Genomic DNA, 25505 nt, shown 5'->3' with positions numbered 1-25505 from the left:
GTCAATGTTCAAATTACACATTTATAGTTCAATTCAGAACACCAACTGTGTGTAAAAATGTGATTAGTAAAGATTTACCTATTCTGTAATAAATATTTTAAATAGAAGTGTTAAGTTTTCTTAATAGAACAATTACTTTAAACATTTTGCAGAAGGATGTTTTTAACAAAGGACATACACAAGTGTTCATTTACAGACTTCAGAACCAGTTTTATAGATGTCTTTCTACTTTCAAAAATTATTGAACTAAGCATAAAATAAATGTAAGAGAATTTATCCACTTATCACTCTAATCTTCATCAGCAGAAAAATATTTTAATTGCTAAAAGCAGTGATACCACCCAAATTTTACCAGTGTGAAGATTATAAGGTAGGATCAAATAACATCACTAACTGCAGGAAAGGTAAGTGAATTCCACTGCAGTAAGGAATATAAAAATAAGGAATGTAATTGCTGGTCTTCAATGCTGGGGAGGCCACCATGAGAAACTTCCAAGATGGTCAGAAAACTATGAGGAAGCACTGAAAAATCTGGGCTTGCTCCATCTGGCAAAGAGAAGCCTATGGAAAAACTGAATAGCAACCAACAGATACTGAAGGGGGAGTGAGAAACATGACAGGGCTAAGCCCTTCTTGGTAGCAGCAGAGTGCAACAAGGGGTAACGATCTCAAATTTTGGCCAGGCAGAAAAAAATTACAATAGGAAAGCAGTGCAACACCAGAGCAAATTGAAAAGGGAAGGGACAGAATCACCTCCTTGGAGATTTTCAGAAATCCTTCAAACACACATACAACTGACCTGATGTAATAAAGGCAATAATTTCACTTTGAGTGGGAGGCTGAACTGGATGGCCTCATCTGTTCCAGCTAAGACAGCTATACCTTTTGTTTCAAATGAAGTAAAAATGTATCCGTAGCTTTCAAAATAGCATGCATTAGCTGGAATAGCTAGAAGTGAATTTCCTTCAGCTGTTTTTCCACCCAGATTCTTGCATGCTTTTCTTCAAATGCTGATGGCAAGTCATGAACATGTGGTGACTGTGCCAATTCTGCTACCACCAGAAATTATACTAGACCCTGACTTGAGAGACAAAAGGGACTAGAAAAGAGTAGAGAACCACAGTAGAAAGCAATGGACTTAAAAAAATACTGTTTTGTTTTTCTTCTCATGAAACTTGAAAATCACTACACCAAGTAATACATGAGGTTTATCCAATGTTTTGGGGTTTTTTCCTGGATCCTCCTCATCAACACAAGGGAACTTCCCAGGTGGTTCTCACCTCTTAGCTGGGAGCTTTGGTAAATTTCCCCTGCTGAAGAAGGTTAAAAAATGAAGCTACAGAGGGAGTACATCTGTCAAGCCCAAGACACAAATGAAGCAGTCCAAGAAATTAAATGTTTTTCTTTAACAAGGAGTTATACTGCATATTCTTCTTTACCTTTTTTAAAGCCTCTTTCTAAGACACAATTATCACATTCTTTTGGCAACATACCAATTTTCTAATTCCCTTAGGGTGGTTCCTGTTTCATTCCTGATCAGAAAATCTAGATGCTTTCCCAATTTCAGATAAAGTATTCTTTTAACCTGCCCCAAACAGAGGGTTTTGTGTCATTTATATTGACATGACATTTATACTTTATATTTATATTTTAGACATCCATACTTTAAATTCTATTATTAACACAGAAGAGCTTAAAAATAAGCAAACTCATAAATGTGGATGATCCTCCTAGCATATTAAAACATACACAAGAACTGATCTGTCTTAGAAGCACACAATCAGTACATGGAAAAATGGTTGTTTCATGGCCACAGCTGTGCCCCGTAATAGAGAACCCTGCATAATGGTTCACAGCAACAGGCAGCATCTTAACTTCCTTCCAGGTAATATTCTGGGCTACCTAAGGGGAGAAAGTCTAACTGAGAAGAAATTCACCCTTTTGATACACACTGTCAAAGTTTGTCTCCTTTCTCACAAGTCCATGCAAAAAAAGATCATTTCCATGCAAGAACTGAGTAAAACAAAAGCACAGTCTCTTAAGTCTGCAGTTGACCCACAAAAAAAAAAAAGTTACACTTTTATTTAAGAGTATGATTTTTGAATGTGCAGAGAGTTGTTAAGAAGATATTCATAATAACTATTTTAATAAAACCTGATAGAAACTCACCAGGCTTTTCAAGGCATTAGAAAGCAGTCGTCTACCAGCTGGCTTATCAAAATCAGCAATAATCCAGATAGTAACAGCATATAATGCATCTTCATCTGAAAATGAAAGATAATCCTGTTTTACATTCTGGAGAATCTGTTCATGACTAACGAAAAATGAATTAATTCTGTTTGCCATTTCAAAATTTATGTGTATGTTTGACTGCTGACTTCAACTTTAATAATAATCTTGCCACATCACAATCTTTTTCCCTCTGAATTGAAGTAAGATTCTTAGGAGGTAATTTATATTTATAATGTTAATAGAAGAGAGTTACTAAAAGAGCCAATCCATTATTGCAGCATTTAAACAAGAGGGCCCTACATCATTAGTTCCAATTAACAAGACCTGCTTTATCAGAGGTTACTTGTGAACACTTGATGGAGACTGGTCATATAGGCAGAAATGAAAAGAATTAAGTAGTTACAAGAATGCATAAACTAGGTCAGTCACTTTTTCCCTGGCAGCAAAGGGAGAGTCCTTCAACTAAAGACAGGAAAAAACATTTCTGGACACAAATGGGAATATACTACATACAGCCCAAAGAAAGTAAACTACTGTGTAAGTGTACATGCAGAAAATTTCCCTTTTTCTTGCTCTGTGGTCTCCTGTTCTTTACTTGTCATAAAAGTGTAATGGTAAGTGAAAATTCTGTAAAATTATCTGTAGAAGAGTATCAGTCTACTCAGGCCTATCATATATCCCTTAAAACAAAATGCATATGGACAGAAACATTCCAGAGTTCTGGTGAGATGCTAGGAAAAGGTTATTATTAACTGTTGCTGTTGTCTACAGAAACACACTGGGGAGAGAGATTTGAAATGTAAATTCCAGCTTAAAGGTTATAGGTTTTACACAAGAGATCTCAGAAATAAGCTTACAGATTGAAAGCTACTCATTTGACAGCTCACTGGGATGTCCCCATGGTTGTAGAAATAAAATCAAGTAAGAGTCAAATAACTTTATTTTAAAGATATTTAAGTGTTTTGCATTTCTTTCTGATAATGAATTAAGTAAAACTTTGTAAATACCACATAAAATCACTGAAAGAACAGCACTTTGTTAACAGGGTTAGTCTGTCCCTTGATGGACTGATGTAAATGAGCAGCTGTTAAGTGCCTACTTCTAGAATTTAATAAGGCACAGACTATTGTAAAATTCCATGCAGAATTATGCACCCACTGTTGTAATTTCTTCTAACTCAAGGGAAAGTACTTGCATATGCAATAAAAATATTTTCCATGAAAAAGTATTTGAAACGTACAAAAAAATTGAATTTTAATAAAGACAAAATGTATAAATTAGTTATAATCCATCAGAATATAAATTCTATTTCTTTTCTATAGAAAGACACAGGCTCATATAGCAAAATTAAACCATCTAACTAGACGGAAAAAAAGGAGATACCTAATATTAATAAATTAGAAATATAATAAATTATTCCTTAAATTTAGAAATACCTGATTTTGGTATAGATATACAAACTCTCTACACTCTGCACTTGATAATGCTGCAAGAGCCACTTGAAAACCAAACACACTCTAATATCGTCAAGTAAAACCATATCAGTATGGAAGCTGAGTCTGTCTTCAAAGCTGCAAAAGTCTTGTAAAGCTTTTTAACTTCATGTCTGTAAAACAAAAACAACTAGCCACCATATCCATATCATTTTAAAGCCACCAAACCTAAAACAAATACCCTGTTAACTATAATTTATGTTTACAATATTCAGCTATGCACTGCTTCCTGAAAGAAGATATTTGGATACTGAGAAATGTTTATTTTACATGGGATCCTTGGGATATTGACTTTCATGGTATATTTTACTGTCAAATTTCAACAATTTGTATTAGCCATATATAGACAGATAGACAACCTACACAGAAAATTAATTACCTTTTTTTGTTAAATACTTCATGTTGTCTGAAATTACAGCACTTTTATCTTGTGAGTCCAAAAAGGAGAATGTAGAGAAGTCTTCCACAGCAAATGGAACTGCATAATATAAGACACAAAGTATTAGACTTAAAACAACAAAACAAAAACCAAAAAACAAGCAGAAAATCATAATGATATCCAAGAAAATGAGTTACCAGATGTGGATCTGAAATGTATGTATCTTCTTTCTGCTCCAAGAATACTGGGGTTTATACGGGAAACTACATTGTTCTGATCCATAAGAAAATCCACTGCATTTACATGATCATCTAACAAACCCTGGAGAATGAGAAAAATATAAAATCTGTACTTTTAAGACAGTTTTTCAAGACAAACAAAGACCAAGTATTTGTACAATCTATCTTTCAACTGAGCTTAAAGTTTCTACATACAACTGAGCTTAAAGTTTCTATGGACAATGCCACGTCAAAAACACGTATGTCACACAGATAGTATTTCAAAATATCAGATACACATTTTCAATGAACAACTGCAGTAAATGCTGAGTTTCTGGTTGAAAAATTCCATATAATGACTACAAACTTAGCTGAGCCTTCAGCCTTGAATAATTTAAACATACTGTTTCAAAACCATGACCACAAATTAATATAACAAGCTAACTGCAGGTGTGATATTACCAATTTCAAGCCATCTCATTACAAAGAAACTTAATATACAAACACGACTGAAACAATTCACTGTCAAATATTTCATCTTGCACTTGTTCAGAAATGTTAGATGTACCATGAAAACTGCCCGCTGGAAGAAGCCTGTGGCATCAAAAATCCTCTGAAGAATAAGTGTCTCCAACTCTGCTGCATCCATCTCCTCTCTGTTAAAGGGCACGCCATTAAACAGCGCTTGAGGCAACGGGCCCAGGCCACTCTTTTTATAAAAGGTTGCTCCTGCCTGAGCAAATCAGAAATATCACAGGATTAAACAGACTGTGGCTGACCGTAGTAAAAAATGAAACTAATATCTAGAGAGGATAAGCTCTAATCTCCAAGCACTCTTCACTGTCACACCTTGTCATGAGTGGCAGGGACAAAACAGGAAGAGTTTGGAAAACAAACAGGACAGATGGGACTCATTTGTCAAACAGAATGACAAAAGAAATTATAGATCCATATACAGTGTTATAAACTTTTGCTTTATCATCTTGCTAAGAAATATACTTTGATTTTGCTTAACATTCTTAGCAAAAAAAAAAAAAAATTAAGCAAATAACACAGGAGAAGAACCCCGAGATAATCAAAGAGAGCACCCTAAAAAAACCTCAAAAAGGCTTTTATGTTCATAAGTTTTATTTGATCAAAAAGCAGAACAAGCTAATTTTTCCTCAAAATGAAAAATGCAATGAGACAGAAAGATGTACTGTAGGTAATTCCCCCTTCTTATTCTGGATCCCTTCATGTTTTCTTTCAGTGTCACTTTCTGAATGGCTACAAACTCTATGGCAGTATCTATGCTTCCATCTTTCTGTCATCCTGCTGTCTCCTCCCTGGTCTTCATCACAGTCCCACTGTCCCTGCTGGTACAGGGGATTTCCTCCTGGTGGCTGACAAATTTTCTTCCTTTAATATTCTCTCTGGGAGACTTTCTTCTCCTAACAGTATCCAGCTGTTCCCCAGCCAGATTCAAACTGCCATTCTATATAAAGCCTCCAGGCTTCATTCCAGTGAGAAACAAACAGCATAAGGCCTACAGCACCTTTTTTAGTGGCTGCCTCAAGGCATCTTTCCAAAGAAACATAACACACATTATATAACAATTTTTAAAATTAAATAAATGAAATGGACTCAAACACAAGACTATCTATATATATATAGCATGGCTGAAAGCACATGTAGGAAAAAGGTATTTTATATATGTTTTCCCAGAAAACCATCTACTCCATCAGAGATAAAAATGTCATCTCTACAGCCTTTAAATTAAAATCCATAGCTGTCTTTCCCAAGGGAAATCATAACCAGAAAGCACAATTAAAGAAAACAATGATCCACCTAGAAGACAGGCTTCAGCTCCTTATCCAGAGACACAGGTAAACAATTTCTACAGCATGACAGAGACCCCTTGAGAAGCCTACTTTTGCTCCTGAATGCCGCAGGCAAGAGTAAATTTTCATAGTGAGAGTAGTACTGCAGAAACCCTTACAACATTTCCATTAATGACTGAATGGCAGCTGAAGAAAAATTTGCCTCAAAGATGCTGTATTTACTTGCTTTAACATTTAGCAATCCTTCAGCTTAGTACATGCATTGAGATGTACACTGCAGTATTTTTCTTACCCAGCATTAGCTCCCAACATACCTTCCTCCCTTCATCGTATTCAGAATGAACATCCAGGATACTCTGAACATCAGCATGGGGGTACTCACTTCTAAGAACAGCTTTCACATCATCTACTGTCAGAACATTTCCATCTTTCACTTCATGGAACATCTGTAAAAATTATAACAGAAATAAATTTTAAAATGTAGTAAGTTGCCAAACATAACTTGATAAAATTAATAGAAATAAGTAAGTATAATCTTTTTTATAGTGCTCTGGTAAATTTTATACCGTATGATTTTATATTGCTTTTATTGCTATATTGCATTTTTATACTGCTTTAATAATTATCAACATTGCGCATATGCACAGTTTTTTTATCAGAGTGCTGTTCTGATTGATCTATTATTATACCTTTAATCTAAATCTGAAGTGGGAAAGGAAATACACCTATGTGAGCTGAATGTGAATGGTTATTTCTCTGCACTAATTAGAGAAGCAATCTAAATTCTCTCTATAAACTACCTAACATGGGTAGTTACCTGAATCCATATTAATCCAAGCCAAAACTAGTCAGTGATACCTTTTTCTACAGTGATGATTTTTCCTTACCAATGTTATTTTATTTCATAGAATAATATTATCACTTTCATTATACATAGAATAAAAATTTGAAGTGAAAATTTTTCAATCAATTTCTCTTCAAATGAGGAACAACATTTTCCTCTATAGCTCTGAATATCTCAACCTTTTATTTTATTGCTCCTATCTTTGTTATCTTTTAAATATATTTCTCATCCCCTATTCTGTATATTATGAAACAAAATAAAGAGAGAAACACAACATTTTAAAAAGCACACTGTAAATTACAGCTTTTGTTCTAGTCATGGATAATCATCACCCATGCATGTCAGCTCCCTATCATTTGTGGATTTCTCTTCCAAGGGAGATCCTAGTTACTTCAATTCCTTTCATGTCTCATTAAGCTCCAAACCTGGAATATTTCTATGTTTTCTACACCCACAGACAGCTCAAGCATGACCAAAAAAAAGAAGCTATCTTACTGTTTCACTTCCTACACTGGACAAAAAGAAAGGGTTCTTGAAAGATCATAGGACTGCAAAAGTGACATTAAAATCCCTGTACTCCAAGAGATACAGAACACAAAGATAGGCCCATTACATTAACACAAAAAATACAGAATAATTTTTCTCAAGAAAATACTAAAAGCTGCAAGGCATGCATCTACTTTTTTATATTATTAAAGAAAGCCTATTGATAGGCAAAATTACAAGAGCAAATTGGTTTCTGGAAGAGGAAAGTATTTCTGCAAATAATTCCATAGTATATTAATGCTATACATGTTTTTAGTACTTCATTTCTGCATAAAGTAAATGCATATGTCTCATGTTATTACAAGGGAGCAAGATCTTAACTATACAAAAATTAATAAATTATAAAACAGAAGTAAATAGTTGATTTCTTGTGAAAGAACTAACATTAATTATTGACAGAAAGGCCTGAGAGGTGTCAGATTCCTCTGCAATGTAATTAAAAGTTCTCCAAAGAGCTACTCCAGCATCTTCATTTCCATCAATTTCTTCTTTTGTACTTAAAATGAAAACAATTCCAATTCTATAAACAAACAAAAAGAGATCATTCATTTTAACACAATATCTGCTTCCCACACATTCCAATACAAACACGGAAGAAGAAAATGTTTGCATTCAAGTGATCTGCCCAGCATGCAGAGATGAAAACCCTGTACCTGAGTGGTGTTTCTGTTTGTGCTGACACTGAGGATACCAGCCATGCATCCTTCCTCAGCTCCTCTACAGAATGCTTAGGTTACCAACCATGTACTGACTTTGCATATGCCTTTTAAAGCTGACAATAATTAAGATTTCTGTGAGTCAACAGGGTTTACTCACAGTACTTTCTCTCCTTACCTGTATGAAGGTTTTGGTTCTTTACATTCCTACATCATCTATTAATGGCTCATGTCTTTGTTTTAGTCTGGGCATTGTCTGTCTTACTTTTCCTGAAAGGGATATCCTGAGTAGGTGTATGAAGACATCATTGTGTGCCATTTCTACTAGCCCTTCTCTTGTCTTTTTAACCTTCTGGGCCTTCCTCGTCCTCACATTGCCATTCATTTTCCATTTACACCAGTTTTAAAGACATCTGCTACTAATCCCTAAATTTCCACTATTGAAAAAAAACCCAAAGAAATATGAGGCTTGAGAGGTAAAAAGGCCTATTGGAGGTGATGTTTTGATACTGATTTCATGAAAAAAGCCTGGACTGAGACAAGGCCATACTATCTTTCTGATCCCTTCCAACCTAAACTTTCTGTAAAAACACATAGATAACTGCAATCTGTCCTAAACTGTGTTTTTGTAATTGAATGATAAAAAAATAAAGAAAAAGAAACAGCAAAAAAAATATATCAGAACTACTTAAATAGTAAAGGAAAATGAAACACCTGTAATTTACTGAGGACACAAGAAGCCATTTCACAGGAAGATTTAAAATATTTAACATGGAATTCATCTTACTGAACTTTGGATTTCCTTCTTTTATAAACTGTGGAAATTAACAGGCATTTCTGAGAGCATTTAATTTTTTTTTCAAAGTAGTCATTTTAGATCAACTAGATTGTTCCTCACACGTGTCTCTCTCTCAAATGATGACTAGCTCAGACTCAGGCAACTCACATATGGAAATTCAAAACTCAATGAGGATAACCTCACTTTGGATTTTAAGTGTACATATCAAAACAACATTAGATAAAGCAACCACAATTGAAAAAACTGAATTTTAAAAAATCCCTCAAAGCATGCTTTACTTACAGAATATTTTGATTAGAATGCAACTCCACAAGGGCACCCAGTGGGACTATTTGACAAGATAAATTTTTATCAGACTTTTGCAGTTCATTTTACACACACTCAGATATATTATCCCTTGCAATCTGTTTGCTTAAGAATACTTAATACCTGAGTAAGCTTGACACAAGTGGGTAACCAGTGTGCCTTATAAGAATGTTGTTGCATTGGACTTAATTTGAAATCACATCCTTGTCTAGCAAAATAGAAGATGAAGAATAAAAAAATGAAAGTAACCTTATTTAAAGATTTTTTCCCCAAGACTTTCAGTTTTCCTTACCTAAGTGGTACATCATGATGATAGAATAATTCTGCCAGCTTCATATAATCACCAGTATCTTCTTGGACAGGATCAACAAAAAGTACCTAAGAAGAGAAAATATATCAGGCATCCAATATTTATTCTTGACGTCTGTTTTTATTTTTTCTTCAGATATAAAATCTAAGACGAGAACATTAATTTCCAAAGGAGCTGTACGCCCCAGCTGTTTTCAATTTTTTAGAGCATTCATTGTAAGAAAACATTAAGAGAAAAAAGGAAAATAACATCAGAATTAATGAATTTGGACCAAATAGTGGAAATGGGATTTAACCATTTACTGAACTTCAACATAAGTGATCCCGCTTTTCTCCTTTGAAAGACTCTGTGCCACTACTTTATTTTTATTAATAAACTCCGTTTTTCTTTTAAAAAGATAAAATGCTGATCTTTCTGTTACTACTTTTAATAAACTCTCTGCTGTTGTGAAAACCAAACAAAAATAAACATAATATTTTGGCTAAAATCTTTAAGTGAAAAATGGAGCTTTGGGAAAGAATTCTTCCTTCCTGTCTCACATATCTTTGTAGTCACTCTTCCACTCAGTGTAGCTTGGAGTATAAAATCAGATCTTTCAGGCATGCATAGAATCTAAAATGGGATGTGTCTGCATAGGCAAATTATCCTTATGTAGATTGAATTGTGACATCTGTACCTCATTTATTCAACTTTGCACTGCAAACTCTGCTTACAATTTATACTTGCTAGAGTAGCTGAAATGAAGCAGAATAACTTTAAAAATTTTGAACCCTTCAGGTTATAGTTAAATGGCATGTTGTAGATTCCTATAATATAGCTCTTATATTTAACATTAAATACATAATGCAATCTATTTCATATTACACACATGCTTCATCATAAACATACAGTTTTTAATTTCCTATTGCTTGTATTTTCTTTGTCTTTTTCTAAACAAACCGCATCACTTCAAGCAACTACATAGAAGACAAAGGGATCAAGTGCACCCCCAGCAGCTTTGCAGAAGACACCAAGCTGAGTGGTGCAGGTGACACATCTGAAGGGTGGGAAGCCATCCAGAGGGACCAGGATATGCTCAAGAAGTGGATCCATGGGAACCTCATGAGGTTCAACAAAGCCAAGTACAAAGTGCTGCATCTGAACTGGGGCAGTTTATCAATATGGGCTGAGGGATAAAGGTATTGAGAGCAGCCCTGCCCAGAAGGACTTGGGGGTGCTGCTGGATGAGAGGCTGCAAATGAGCTGGCAATGTACATTCACAGCCCAGAAAGCCGAACTTGTCCTGGGCTGCATCCAAAGCAGTGTGGCCAGCAGGGCGAGGGACGGGATTCTGTCCCTGTGCTCTGGTGAGATCCCAGCTGCAATGCTGCATTCAGCTCTGGAGTTCCCAGCACAGGAAAGACATGGACCTCGAGTGGGTTCAAAGGAGGGCCACAAAAACAGAGGGCTGGAGCACCTCTCCTATGAGTACAGGAAGACTTACAAGAAGGAGAGGGGTTTTTTACCAGTAGTAGTGACATTGTAGTGACAGAACAAGAGGTAACAGTTTTAAACTAAGAGGGCAGATTTAGACTGAATATGATATGAAGAAATGAGGGTGGTGAGACACCAAAGATGTCACAGGAGAACGGGTTGCCCAGAGAAGCTATGGATGGACCACAATTTAAGTCGTTAAAGGACAGGTTGGATGAAGTTTTTGTCCCTGCAGGACCAACGGAGAGCTGAACTAGATAACCTTCAGTGGTCCTTTACAACCCAAACCATATTATGAGTCTATGGTTCATACAATCACCTTTAGAAATTTTAATTTAAATCAGCAATAGCTGCTTCCTTAGCTTACTAAGTGATACAGAATGCTATCTACAGAAGAAAAATTAGTCTAGAAGACATCTATAATTAGTTAGCAGATCCACACAGAAAACCTATCTTAACAATAAATTCAGTATGTGCATTTTTAATAAACTGTCAGTCCACATACTAATATATACACTATGTAAAAAAATTAAGTCCTCCAAACTTACCAAATTATATAAATTGCGCCTAATCTCCTGTAAAAATCCAGGAAATGTGGGTTTTAGCAGTTCCTGATAGCTTGCAGGCCATGTGCTATAGCTGTGATCTTGTTCTATATTATTAATCCACTAAAACAAAGAAGGCAGCCATTTAGAATACACACATTGAATATTGAGAAAAATATGTGGGCATAATAATATTATAAAATGTCACCCTTTTTTGTTAAATAATAACAGAAAATACCTTCTCAATATTATCTTTTTTTTCTTTTCAATTGAACTGTTTTTATCTGCAGTACACAATGAAACTAATACTGGATGGAAAAGGAAAAATGACCACTTGTACTGTGGATATGGATGTGAATAAAGCCATTTTTTTTCAAGTGTGGAAATTACTTTCACAATGCAAACATCATAACAATGTATCACACAGATGTGTGTAACACAGCAGACGAATTCAAACACAGTATTTATCTGCAACCTGCAGCAACAGCACTTTAGAACAATCAACATGTGGTTGATTTGTTCTTCTAGTCCTTTCTTTGCAAGCCTTGGCAAACAGAAGAGGGAAATATGGCTCTTTCAGGTGAAAAAAAATATTTAGTGCCTTTTCCCCGGCATATAACCTTTGTAATGAAACCTGTGTAAATTTGGAAGAAGGATAAAAAGCACAGCCATTGGACAGTTAGAAATAAAATATTTAAGTGGCCCACAATTCACTTATCATACTTGTAAAGTGTACTTAGAAGTTTGCACAATATGAAGATATAATGTAGTATTATGTAGTTAGATTAATTGCTGTAAAAGACAAATTATATAGCTTTAGGTGTGCAACTACTGTTAGATATATTTCTCTTTTCTTTTAAACACCCTAAATCTTAAAATTTTATTGAGGTATAAACTAGAGAAAATCACTCCTAAAATATATTACCCTCGAAAATATCTTGAACTGCTAATTGATATATGGCCTTATGCCTAGTATTTCAAATACACTACAAAAAAAGATAAACTGTCTCATATACAGAATTATCAAAGATGTAATCTTTAAATAAATAACTGTTCCATTACTTACTATTATCGAAGAGTGACGAATATCTAGCGCATAATTATTATCTGTAGGATGTACATGCAACCTCATAAATTTACTCAGGATCTCCCCTTTGATGCCAAGTTCATGGAGGCCATGCATCACTTTTCCTTCCAGTTTAAGAGTCTCTAGGATACTTTTTCAGGAAGATAAAATACATAATGTCTACATAGAACTCTTGTCATGACATAAAAATTACTTTTAAAACTAAAAATAATCTTCATGTTAATAGTCTTAGAAATGTTTGCCTCTTTATATTCTCCCACAGCCTAATGTTTAAAACAACATCAGTTAATAACACTGTAAGTATACGTCTCCAACTTATTTCAAAACAGAATTACAACAGATGATACAATTTTTTGTTCATTCACATCTATTTTATATGAAGCAATTTTATCCATCTTTAGTAAGGTGTGGCAGGACAGCAGAGTGAAAGGTTTCTTGCTGACCTGTCCTGGCTGAGGCAGAAATCCAAGCTGGGGTACCCTGAGAAGCAGCTCTGTAAGTGTGTAGAGAAGCAAGCAGCAAGTGATGGAGACACAGACAAGCTCTGAGTCTGCATCATGGCAGAACTCAGAAAACAGCATGGAGGAAACACACAGCCACACCTCTAAAACTTCCCAGAAGACCCAACAGGACTCTGGGACATCTGCTGCAATCTGAATGTTCAGATTTGAAAATGAAAAAAACCCTGAAGTACTTCACAGTAGAACATAGCTGGCAAGATTTTACGACTGCCTTCATTTCCATATTTTCTTAATTTTTAAGTAACAGGGATATGCAAGCATTAACTTACTTTTTTATAAAGTACTTTCCACACTTTTTTACAAACACACATTAGATTCCTTTCATTTCCAAATTAATTTCACATGTGAATCATAAAATTATAAGCAAATTAGAAAACATATTTCAAGAGAAAAGTCTGTTCTCAACTACTAAACAATGTCCATACTCAAAGAAAAACCACTGTAAATCAGTATTCCTCCTACCAGAACACTTTCTTGCCCCTATAATGCAACAGATGAGATTAGGACCATGAGCATAACTCTCCAGTATTATTAGTAATTCTGTAACCTTCAAACAAAATGTATCATCTTACCTAAAGGGATCATGAAAATCCAGGTCAATATGAAGGCCATTTAGAAATAAACGTGCTTCTCCAGGTTGAATTCCAAGAGTTTCATGAAAATGCTAAAAAGTAAAAAGTACTGCTTATTTATTTAGGTATATGTCTACACTAACACATACAAACACCCTTAAGTAATTCTGCAGAGCAGACAGATCAAGTCTCTTCCACACAATTTCTTCTTTTATCTAAGTGTTGGAAAAAATATTGACCACATATTTTATGAGTGCCATTTAATACACTTCAGATGTACAAATACAAATGAGAACAGCTGGTGATTCCCCTAAAAACAACCTACAGTGTCCCTACTTGTACAAGGCAGAGAAAAGGACACATTCTCAGTGTTTGCCAGCAGAAAATGAAAATACTCACACACATACAGAAATACAACTTATAAGCTTTTGAAAAATTATTCCTATGTACCCATTCAGCAAAGGGAGACTTTATGTATGTCTCTCAGACCTCCACAGCTTTATCAATAACTTAACATCTCTCAGTTCTGATGAATGTGTAGCTGAACTGTTTCAGAGAATTAGCAAAAAATGACGAGAAACCTGAAATCTCATCTAACAAAGGGACCATGGAAAAAACACAGATGAGAAAGCAATAGCATATCTTTGCTTGGCAAAGAATAAAAAAGATCCCCAGTAAACAAATACAGGAGGAAGGAAGTATTTAGGCAGTAAAATGTATCTTATCATTTTCCTTCAGGGACCTCCAAGGCACAACACTGTTCAGTCTATGGTGGCTGTAGCAAGGTAAGTGACAGGAGCAACAGCCGTAGTGTATTCCAGAGCATGCCAGAAGGAGCAGTCAGATTTCCAGATCTGCCTTAATTCCCAACAGAGAAACGGAAAGCACAAAAAATATGCAAAACAAGTGAACTGAAAAAGATGTATTTTTTCCAATTTAGGTCCCACTTGCCAAACAAAGTAACTGTGAACAAAAAATGTACTTTAAGAAAAGCATGCTTACAGCAAGCAACTCAGGCTGTCTATATCACTCCCATTATAAACCTGTCACTGGACAAATGAGAGCAAAAAAGACAAAACACTGAAAACTGTATTATTTCTTTAAAGCAGTGTGGTTACTTTCACCCAGTTAAATGTAAGCAGGAAATGTAAATAGCAAAAGAACTGAGCTGAATCCCAGAATGGTTAAGGTTGGAAGGGATCACAGTGGGTCATCTGGTCCAATCCCCCTCCCCAGACAAAGTCTTCCTAAAGCACATTGCAGAGGATTGTGTCCAGAATTGCATTCTTGAATATCTCCAGTGAGGGGGACTCCACAACCTCTCTGGACAGTCTGTTCCAGTGCTCAGTAACTTGCAGAGTACAGTAGCTCTTCCTCGTGTTCAGGTGGAATTTCCCCATCCATCAGTTTCTGCCTGTTGCTTCTTGTCCTATTACTCAGCACTATGGAGAAGAGCCTGGCTCCATCTTCTTGACACCCCCCGCTTCAGATACTTACAGACATTGATATATCAGAGGAAAGATTTCTTAATACAATTTTGACACTAGACATTTGATTGTATAGAAGAGCATCCACATTGCCACAAAAACGTTGATGGAAGGACTATTTAGGCATCCAACACTAGAATTTAAGGCTGATAATATTCATGTAGTATTTTCTTGCTAAACTGTCAGCAAATTATTGCACTGCAAGTTGTGAGTTCTGTTTAATGAGGTTTTATTTTTTTCTTTCATCTATAGCAGTTCTTTGTCTATTTCTTGGTTAGGTATCAACTCATTACACCTAAATCATCACATGTCTTTCAACTTTTAATAACTTTATTTCCTCCCGTTGCATTTCCTATTCAACTTTCATTATCTTGAGAGGGAATCATCCAGTTACACACAGCATGGGATCATATCTCTCCTGCTGCTAGATGGATGTACTGCAGTTCAAGAATGCACATGACAATTTATTGTGCTCAAGCAGCAGTGTTCAGGAAGTTTCCTTACTTTTATTCAACAGTTTTTAGCTTTTAGCTGTCTAAAGGCCTTCAGCCTACAGGAAGGATGTGACCTTGCATGAAATTAAAACAGTGTGATAGGTGCATAGAATCCTCTTAAAGTTAATGTAGTTAATACATTAATGGAATCATAGGAGTGATTCAGCTGCCCAACCACACAGATATCCATTGTAATTTGTTTCAGATAAGGTATCTTGGACTGGAATATACAGGTGAGGCAGAAGGGGATGGATGTCCCAATGGACACGTCTGCCAGACCTGTGTGCCTATCTCAGATGGCTTGTAGCATCTCAAATGGCATCAGAAATTCCATTTTAGGCAACTAAATTGTGCCCCATTAAAAAAATCCAACAAAACATCAAACTAGCCAAATTGTTTATATCCATTAACCATATCTTCATTGTCATAACCATTTACATATAAACACATGTGCCTAAGTGCACACTACTTTATTTCAATACAAATTTTAAGTTACTTCTCCCAGTCCTTATATTTAGCAATTGTCAGTTTAATTCCTGATAGACCTTTACTTTTTTCTTTGCATTTTGTGGTGGAGGAGTAGTTTTTAATTAGGCAGTTAGTTTCGATTTTTGTGTTAAGAGAGCTGCAACTAAGGAAAGTCATTGTAAAGACTTCATCAAGAAACAGGAAAAGTTCTGATACCAGCACTCATACTCTGGAGGACCTATGATGAGCTGGGATTTGTTTTGCTTTATCCTGACTATAAGCCTAACAACAAAGAATTATAGGAAAAAGCATATCTTGGCTGTATACAGAAAGCATTGAAATGCAGACAATGATTTCCTCACTTCAGCAACAACTACAGGACTTCTCACTACTGCAAGAAACAAGAGGCCTGTGTAATGTTGAGCTCACTTTAAGATCTCTGTAAAAACCCAAGGATTAAACATATACCCTGCACACAAGAAAGCTGAACAGCTCAAGGAGGTGATTTGCTGAAATACTTGAAATGTCTTCTCAATATACCAGCCCATGCTCAATCATCTATGGACAAACAAAGGCTACACAATTGTCTGCATAACCATTTACAAAAAGTTAACAGTCGAGCCTACAGTCACTACATGGGCAGGAAATACTCAAGAATGGAAAGCCTTACATGAGTTTTGCACAGCATAGAATTTTAAATCATTTATGTGGTATTTTTGCTACAACAGAGATGACAAGCTCTTTATGAGAAAGCTGCACCAGTGCAAGAAGGACCTTGTTCACTTCCACTGCTTTGGAAAGTGAAAGAAACTGGAAGGATATTCCCCTGGAGATACTAGTCTTGGCAAGGCAAAAGGAAAAGCTCTAAATGGACACAAAGCAAAATGATACATGGAAATGTATCAAATAAATGTTACAAAAGTACAGGAGTGACAAAAGTAAGTTATAAATCCCTTTCACTACAGTGATTGGTCAGTCTTAACACCACATGAAAACACACGTTCTGAAGATCAAGACTAAGGACAGTGCTCTGGATGTCATTTCACATGACCAGTCCTACAGGCATGGTGCCTAACATTTAACTGCAACACTCAACTTGAAAGAAAATATCCAAACTGAACAGAGACAGACACCATGAATTCAACAAATACTAAGTGGCACCTCAGGATAAATCTCAGATCAGTCAAAATCACAGGAACAAGGGAACCAGGACTGCTCATGTGGTACAAGGAATAAAAGATGCAGTGAATCAAGGATGAAAATAAAAACACCATCTACCACAGATGAGGTTCTAAACACCTTGCAGAATAGTTGCATGTGTGATTCTGAGAGTGTGGAAAGCTCAAAGTTAACATGTGCTGACCATAATATAAGCAGCAGGCCTAGATTCAACACCAAAGTTATAGAACAAGTAACTGATACTATTTTGCTTTCCCAGCACACAATTTGGGACTCAACACTCTGAAAATTGTTTGGCCTTGCTTAAAGCTGTAAAACCAAAAGAGAGAATGGAAAATGTTTCACAAATAGCAGAGAGTGAAATAGTTGAATTTCATATTTAAATGTTACCTGTCTCATAACAGATTTTTAGAACAATCAGCTCTTTTCCTCTGACAAAAAATACAAAAGTTGCTAGACTAAAAACATCTCCAAACGCAGCAATACAATAGTAATTCAAATGTCTGTTTGAAGAAATAAAAACAAACCTTCTGATTTTCTTCTATTTCATTTTGCATTTTCTTGTTTATGGGTACTCTTGTCAGTGACCTGTTAAAATAAAATATTTGTATCACTCAACCACTGTATTTAAAAAAAAACATTATTTAATGTGAAATTGGTATTGAATTAAGCATCTAATGCACTGTAACTGAAGAATGCTGTAATTAAGTCTTTAAAAGAAGAATAATGGTGTATCATAAATGCTGCATTTTCAAAATAAATATTGTTCTGTTTTACTCTAGTAAATCCAGGTTTCAAATTCAGGTTCAGTTTTGTTAAAGTAGTATCATAAACATGTTTTTTACCACTCCTAATCTTTCCTCATGGTTTGTTTGGTTTTTTCTGGATATATATTATAAAAAAGTAAGTTGTTCAGTCATCTAAATTATTACCTGAACACATGCCATATTTATATATTTTAAGTTAATATTACTATCTCCATGCCACTCAACATGACAGCATGGAGAGCCATGGATTTGTCCAGACAAAGGCATGGAAAATAGGCAAAGAACTACAACTTCAAAATTACCTGAGACTTAACAAGAAGAGATTTGCAGATTGAGACCCTTGCAAATGTTAAGCATTCACAGCAGACAAAATTTTAGTTTCCTTAGTCATTCAACCTTTTGAAGATAATACATTGATTTGCCTTTTTTACCTTTCATGAATGTTCTGGAATTCTTCGTCTGCCACGGTGTATTGTATGTGAAGTTTATAATTACCAGGCTTATCATAAAATATTTTAAGAAGCAAATAATTCTCTTCATGTTTTAAAAAACTCTAAACCATATTAACCTATATCTGACTGTCCTGATAAATGGCAAAATATTCTAGTTGCCTATATGAATTTTTTTTCAAAACAGGACTGTATATGTTTTAGCAAATTTATGTGGGGCTTCAACAAAAACTGGAGTCATCTTAAACCTGAAAGTTAACTAAGCAAACCAAGAATGATCCTGCTAAGCCAGTTTTGAAACTTTGGATAATAAATCATTTAATAATATAAATTCTCACCTCCCCTCCAAAGAAACTGATTTAGAATACATCTTGCTAGTATACTCCACATTCCTCACAATATGTCAGAAATAAGACATAAAATCAGTTTACTTTAAATAACTATTCAAGCTTTCCAGGCAACCAAAGCAACTGTTAGGAGCAAGCAGTATGATTTCCAAGTTTGGTTTTAGAGAGTCCTGAAGTAAAAAATAGTTCCAAAAATACTTCAAAAATCTGAATTTTACCATGCTGAACTCAACACAAATATGTATGGCATGTAACTCTCAAAAGCAATGCTTCATTCTGCACACACAGTTGATAAAAAAATTGACAGATAAAAAGGACAACCTATATATTTCCAAATGGCTCCCACTGTGAGTAGTTAGGCAGAAAAATAAAACGCAAGTGTGAAAATAATAAAAACACAGAAAGGAAAATACAAAGCTGGTCCAGCATTAGCAAGGAAGTAAAACACCCATCAACAAAAAGTCAGCTTTACTGATAGCTGTTCTAGTAATAGAAAAGCAATTCAAGGAATCATTAAATAGCTCCTTGTTCATGCATGACAGTGGATAATGCAAGATTCTAGCATAATTTTATGGAGAAAGCGTGATGGTTGATCCTTGAAAAGGACACCCTACCAACCTGAGATAACAAGTCTAAGAATACCTGTGAAAGACATCTGTTCATTTTGAGTTCTGTCATTTGCTCAATTCGTTCATGTCTTCTCAAAGTTTTTATAAATGTTTTTGTAATCACCAAGTGCTACAGGCTCTAACTAAAGAGAAACACTTTACTGACTGAAAGTAAATGGATACTATTTATCTTTCTACGTGATGTAGGAATGTTCTTGAATGACCTTAAGGTTGAAATATTCTCTATAATACAATTTTACACATCTTTATTCTCACCTGGAAGACTATGTAGCCATGTAGTACTGAATGTAGAGGGGAAAAAAGGAAACCTTTCACATGGTCATAATGTTAACATTTGTGAAAGATTGAAAAATAGCAAGTAACAGAGAATTACAGTAATTAATTATCTCCTCTTTAAGAATGCAATAATATGACAAGTATACAACAAAACAAAGATGAAAAATACCCCATAAAATGAATTATCAAAATGTCGCCATGACATATATCAGTTGGTACACTGCCTACATCTGATGACATTTTGTAAAATCTTCCCAAGTCTAACCTTTTCAACTGGAAACACTGAGACACAAGATGCAGGTGGTAAATTAGAAAGTGAGAGAAACTTTCAGAGACATGGTATATTAATTTTCTTATGGTCTAAGGAACCCCATTTTTAAGGAACATACAGTATTTTATTTTCATAACTACAGTTCTAAAATTTGTATACAGCCTTTACACAGTTTATAACTACTACTATTGTAATGATTGGCTATTTATCTAAAGTGACTAAGCAATATCTCTTAATTTCCTGTTTATTCTAGCTTTTTTTTTTACCAAACTAGCATTTTTGACTCATCAGATTAAGCATGATTAGACTACTAATGACATATATTCTGGGCACTATTTTTACACAAGGCCCCATTGATTTAAGTTGTCAATGCAGACCAACTAAATTTCAATTATTTGAACATTTTTAATTACTCATGTTAAAAATAATATGCTAGATTAGCATGTTAGAATAACTCATGCAGGACAGAAACGGTGATTCCCCTTTTAGTAATTTTAAAGTCTTCTTATACTTTTACCCATAAAATATTAAAGAGTAGGTAAATTGTGCTCTCTAATGCCACAAATACATGACAGGGGTTGGAGTGGAATGTAACAATTTAATGACTTTTAAAATCAGTGATTTAAATGTCACTTGGCATACTTCAAAATGACTTTTTCCTGTCCTTTAAAGAACAGAACTGGACTTGAAGTTCAACATTATGTATGCTTCCACTATTTTCCTACTGGAAAGTTGAATTTTCTGATTGCTAATATAAGTGTAAATTTACACCATATTATTTCATAATAATTATGCTTCAGGCATTTTAAAAGCATTTTGCTTCCTTGACACAAGATGTTACAACAGTAGTTTTTCCATTACGGTGTAGATTTTCTCTTACAGACAATCAGAGGTGACAATGAAACACTGTGATAATTAAACAAGAGTGGCAAAATGTGAAAGCATGCTGAGTTAAGAACCCTATTTAGCATCATATTTAATTCAGTAATTCAAGCAAATATCACTGATAGGATTACATGAAGAACTTATTAAAGTATGAAGAAAAGCATTTCTCAATTAAAATATGATCGGTTTACAGGAAGAACAATTTTTAATATTAGGACAGCTAAAATCAGGACATGTCCATTTATTTAATATTTATGTTGAACTTTTATTAAGTAATCTGTTATGGAAGACAGATCTTCCCCAGTAAGAACACAAACATACAATAGCCAGGGCCCAATCTCAAAAGAAATGTTGGGCTTAGAACTAATTTGTGTGGATCCCCATGAAATTTATTAATAGTACTTTTCCTCTTCCCACTGTGACTAGTTCTGGTACTAATTCAACTGAAGTTTTCATCTGGGAAAATAGCAGTCCAGTAAAATCCATGAGGACTAAGTGCCTGAAGGCTTAGTATCTCTTCATGGCATCAGACAGCAAACATTTAAGAGACAGATCATGAGCTCTCCCTGGAGTTATCTTCTACTCAATGAAATTGCCTGGAATCCATCTAGAAAGCTGTCAAACATGAATACCTGACTGCAGGATTTGGATATGAATTTGTATTACTGTCATTACAGTCAAATGCAAACATAAAAATAGCATTTGAAAAAAAAAAAAGCTTAAGTATCATACCTGGCTCTCATTGGGAAGTTCTGAGCGATGTCTTTCATTACCTTTAAGGCATCATAAACAGGGGTAGACATAATTCGAGTAGCTGCTTGAAAACTAAGATCTAGGGCAGGGGGAGAAAAAAAAAAATCACTGGAAATATCACCCTCAATCACTACTGCCTACAATCAGAAAACTACTCCATAAACACATACTCACTATTAACATATTTTGTTATATAATTCAATCATTGATTCAACAATTACAAAGTAACATTATTCAGGTTGAAAAACTGGTCACATGAAAGTGGAAATACTAAATCCAGACTTTTCTACAGAATTCTGCTTGACTTTTGTGAATATACATATTCTATATATAATTTTTAGATTTAGAGAAACACACTGAAAAACCCCAGACGATTCACCATGAGGTATTATGCCATCATCAAAAGGGTAGTACCACACTCAAACCTAGATACACACTGACCCACAGACACCCATAACTGCAGTTAAGAGCAAGATCTTTCCAGATCCAAGACTTCACAAGTTTTTCAGATAATAGATACATTTAATCTGGAAGGCTGCATTGAGCATGTGAATTGTACAATTTTCAAAAGTAGCAGCAATTTCACAGAAAGAGAAAATGGAGACTCGCAAATGAAAGGTCAAACTTGTCAAATTTCAGTTCTCCTAAACACCTAGCACAATTTTTAAAGGGATCTCATTTTCAGACCAAAGTAAATTTTCAGATAATGGGACAGTTTAAAATGAATTTGTCTATCCAGTGGAAAAACAATGATGGAATTCAGTCAGCTGTCTCTGGAGTCTAACTTGAAAATGACAAATTTTGACATATAAGACTAGGAAAAATCCAATTTTGGTACCACTTGTTCAAGGCAGAAATATACTAGATGCTTCCACGTATTATGTATACATCTGCTTAACTAACTCAAGCAATGATGTTTTTTCCTTATAATTTTCTAGTTAGGACATTTAATTTAAGCCAAACCAGAAAGCCTCAAGTTACTCAGTTTGAGAAAAGCTGATGTCACACAGAGTAAAAAGTGCTGGACAGAAAGTCATAGACTATGCTGCCTAGTAAAACTTTTCATCATCTTCTTGAAGCAATTAGGAATTAAAAAAAAAGAAGGCTGAATCAAGAGAATTACACATTCTTAGTTTAGCCTGATAAGGTACTCCTCAGCTGAAAAAAAATATGTGAGTGAGAGCTGGAATGTTAACTTTGTATTTCTTAATACTTCTAACAAAAAGCATAAAAAGAGATCACTGTTTAGGTTTCAGAAGCCTTTCAAGAGGCGCTTAAGTTGTGATCAGTTGAAGCAACACCCAATCGCTGCTGTTACTACAGATAGTGAGGAAGCTGTGAACTAAGGTCACACACTTAAAACCCTTCATAAGTTGTTAATAATTTCCATTTTATGTTGACATCTTTTTACCTTCTTGGTTATCTCTGGTCAGGGTTGTCACTCACAGACCTCCCCTTGCAGCACCCTAACACAGCTGAGAATGCAGTGAAAGGCACCTTGAAGAAAAAGTACTTACTAATTACTTACCTAAAATATAAAAGCTCTTGAAAGACAACTCTTGAATGGTGTTTAGGTTCATTTATAAATAGAAGTATGCCCTATAGCTGAAGTAGTTTTGCTTAAATTTAGTTAGATTTTTACTTTGAAGCTAATTAAAGGAAATCAGAGAGAAGCTGAGCCATTAATTCAGCCACTATAATTAGTCATTAAGAACGAAGTAGAGAAAGCACCCTGTCATGTCAGCAGTAAGGGTATCAAAACCACTGCACCAAAAAATGTGGGGGCTGAAGACGGAAGGTCCTGAACCATAAGCACCTACAAGTCTTCCTCACATAAATTAACAGCATCCCAATGCTTATCTATTTTCAACACTAAGAACTGGTTTCTAGGGGAGCAGTACCATTTTCTTTTTTTATACATATAGCCATAGCACCACAGAAAAGGCCACCACTAAATAGAGACGTTGCACTGCCTTTTGAAGGTAGACATTAAAGGGACTGAAGTTTCACGGCTGCTTCTGCTTTAACACCAAACAAGTGGTATTCAGTCACACAGAAAAGGAAAAATAGCCAAAACCCCTATTTTCTTTTTATTTGTAAAGTAGATTTCTCAGCAGAGCTTTAAAGCAATGTTTTGCAATTGTTTTAAATTTTGGACAAAGATAAATCCTGCAGCTGAACTTCATTGATAAAGGACTGCAATTGAACTACAATTATCTCCAATACCTAATATCAAACGGGACACTGCTAGCAAGCTCTGTAACATCAGGGTCCCAAAAGAAACTGAAGCTCAGACGATTGCTCAGTTTCCTGCACTGCACTAATATATAGGCAAACTATTTTTTATAAGCTTCTCCTCTAAAACTGGAGAGTGTAAGAGGCAAAATTTAGTTGTGTAAACTTAAGTATCATGACATTTTATGAGAGATTTTTATTTTAGAGCGATTTAAAATCTCATTCAAGCTACAGAGTGTCCTGCAGGGCATGAGCACACAAGTTTAGCAATCAACGTATTTGCTTTCCTTTTCTATACAAAAGCTTTTAAAAGCATGTTCTTCCCCTTGATATTATATTTGAAAAATGTATCAATGTGAACTCCAGTATATTGATAAAATTTATAAAGAAAACAAACTGTCCCATCATATATTTCATCTCAATCCAATAGTCATGTCAAAAATTATATCTTTTTCCTGACCTCTAAAAAAATATCTAAACGAAATTTTAATACCTGAGATGACATATCACGCAGAAAAACTGGCAATATAGCTCTCCATCTTCTAAAATTACTTCAATATTCCTTTAATTTCTAGCATACAATACAAGATACCAGCTCATGGTTTTTAAATCCATGAGGTACTATGGCCTTTTTTTGAAACTGTGTCTCTTTTTAAAAGAGGCTTTTATCATAATGTTGATACATTAAAATAACAAAGGGCTATTAGAGTATTGTGCTAATTCAGAAAAAAAGCAATACATACCCTGTAGCTCCCAAACCTTCAGTGGTTCCATGTTGTTAGTAGTTTCAATTAGATGTTTTTTAAACTCTTTCAGATTATTTTTCAGATCAGGGTGCATCCGTCTACAATAAAACATTTTATTTCAAAAAAAGGCAGAATCAATTACATCCATCAAGGTCTGCTTTTATCCACAGTACTGCTCACAGCTAATATTGTATTCTTAGAATAACAACTAAGAATGAAAATTTTAATTCATTCTTGAAACAAAAACATGGATTTGTGGTGAGAAAAGGTGATTTCTGAGGACTAAACACCAGTTAAATATATCCTTGCAAAAAAAGAAATCTCCACTAGATTTATGAACATTTTATGTTTTTTGCTTATGTTCATAACTATTTCACAGCTGAGAAAAGTAAAACTTTTGACATGGCTGCAACAGGGGACAATTTACAGACTACTGAAACATTTATTTCACTGCCTGTATAAAAAGAAGAGAAAAAAACTAATGAATCTAGAAAAAAAGTCAAAAAGTCTGAATAATTATCTGAGAGCTTCACAAATCAGTCACAGTGGAGTATTAAGAGTAAGTATAGCTAAACCTAGCAGAATACAAGAAGAAGAAAAGCTCAGATAAATATATGGCATAAGCATTTTGTATTACCTGCTGTGCAAAGTCTCAAACACACAGGTGAAACAACAGGGAAACCTCAAGATCTGAGTCTACTTCTACCTCAATGTGTTT

The 25505-nt window shown here is 34.8% G+C and overlaps 1 protein-coding gene across 3 annotated transcripts in view; it reads right to left on the bottom strand.

Moving 5' to 3' along the window:
• The window catches only part of UGGT2 (UDP-glucose glycoprotein glucosyltransferase 2), a 77848-nt gene that overhangs the window by 32632 nt on the left and 19711 nt on the right, over positions 1-25505 (bottom strand). For all 3 annotated transcript variants that reach the window (XM_085057463.1, XM_085057473.1, XM_085057464.1), the window contains 13 exons: positions 24785-24885; positions 21786-21885; positions 17957-18017; positions 13802-13893; positions 12688-12838; positions 11625-11744; positions 9586-9671; positions 7917-8052; positions 6457-6588; positions 4891-5055; positions 4302-4425; positions 4105-4203; positions 2170-2264 (listed from right to left, as the gene is read on the bottom strand). In XM_085057463.1, the coding sequence (XP_084913589.1) occupies positions 2170-2264; positions 4105-4203; positions 4302-4425; positions 4891-5055; positions 6457-6588; positions 7917-8052; positions 9586-9671; positions 11625-11744; positions 12688-12838; positions 13802-13893; positions 17957-18017; positions 21786-21885; positions 24785-24885 (1462 nt within the window). The remainder of the gene's footprint in view (positions 1-2169; positions 2265-4104; positions 4204-4301; positions 4426-4890; positions 5056-6456; positions 6589-7916; positions 8053-9585; positions 9672-11624; positions 11745-12687; positions 12839-13801; positions 13894-17956; positions 18018-21785; positions 21886-24784; positions 24886-25505) is intronic.

This window comes from Lichenostomus cassidix, chromosome 1 (assembly GCF_008360975.1).
Source record: "Lichenostomus cassidix isolate B80296 chromosome 1, HeHo_3.0, whole genome shotgun sequence".
NCBI classification, from domain to species: Eukaryota; Metazoa; Chordata; class Aves; order Passeriformes; family Meliphagidae; genus Lichenostomus; species Lichenostomus cassidix.
The sequence above is the reverse complement of the archived record's forward strand: the minus strand, read 5'-3'. Positions and strand labels throughout refer to the sequence as shown.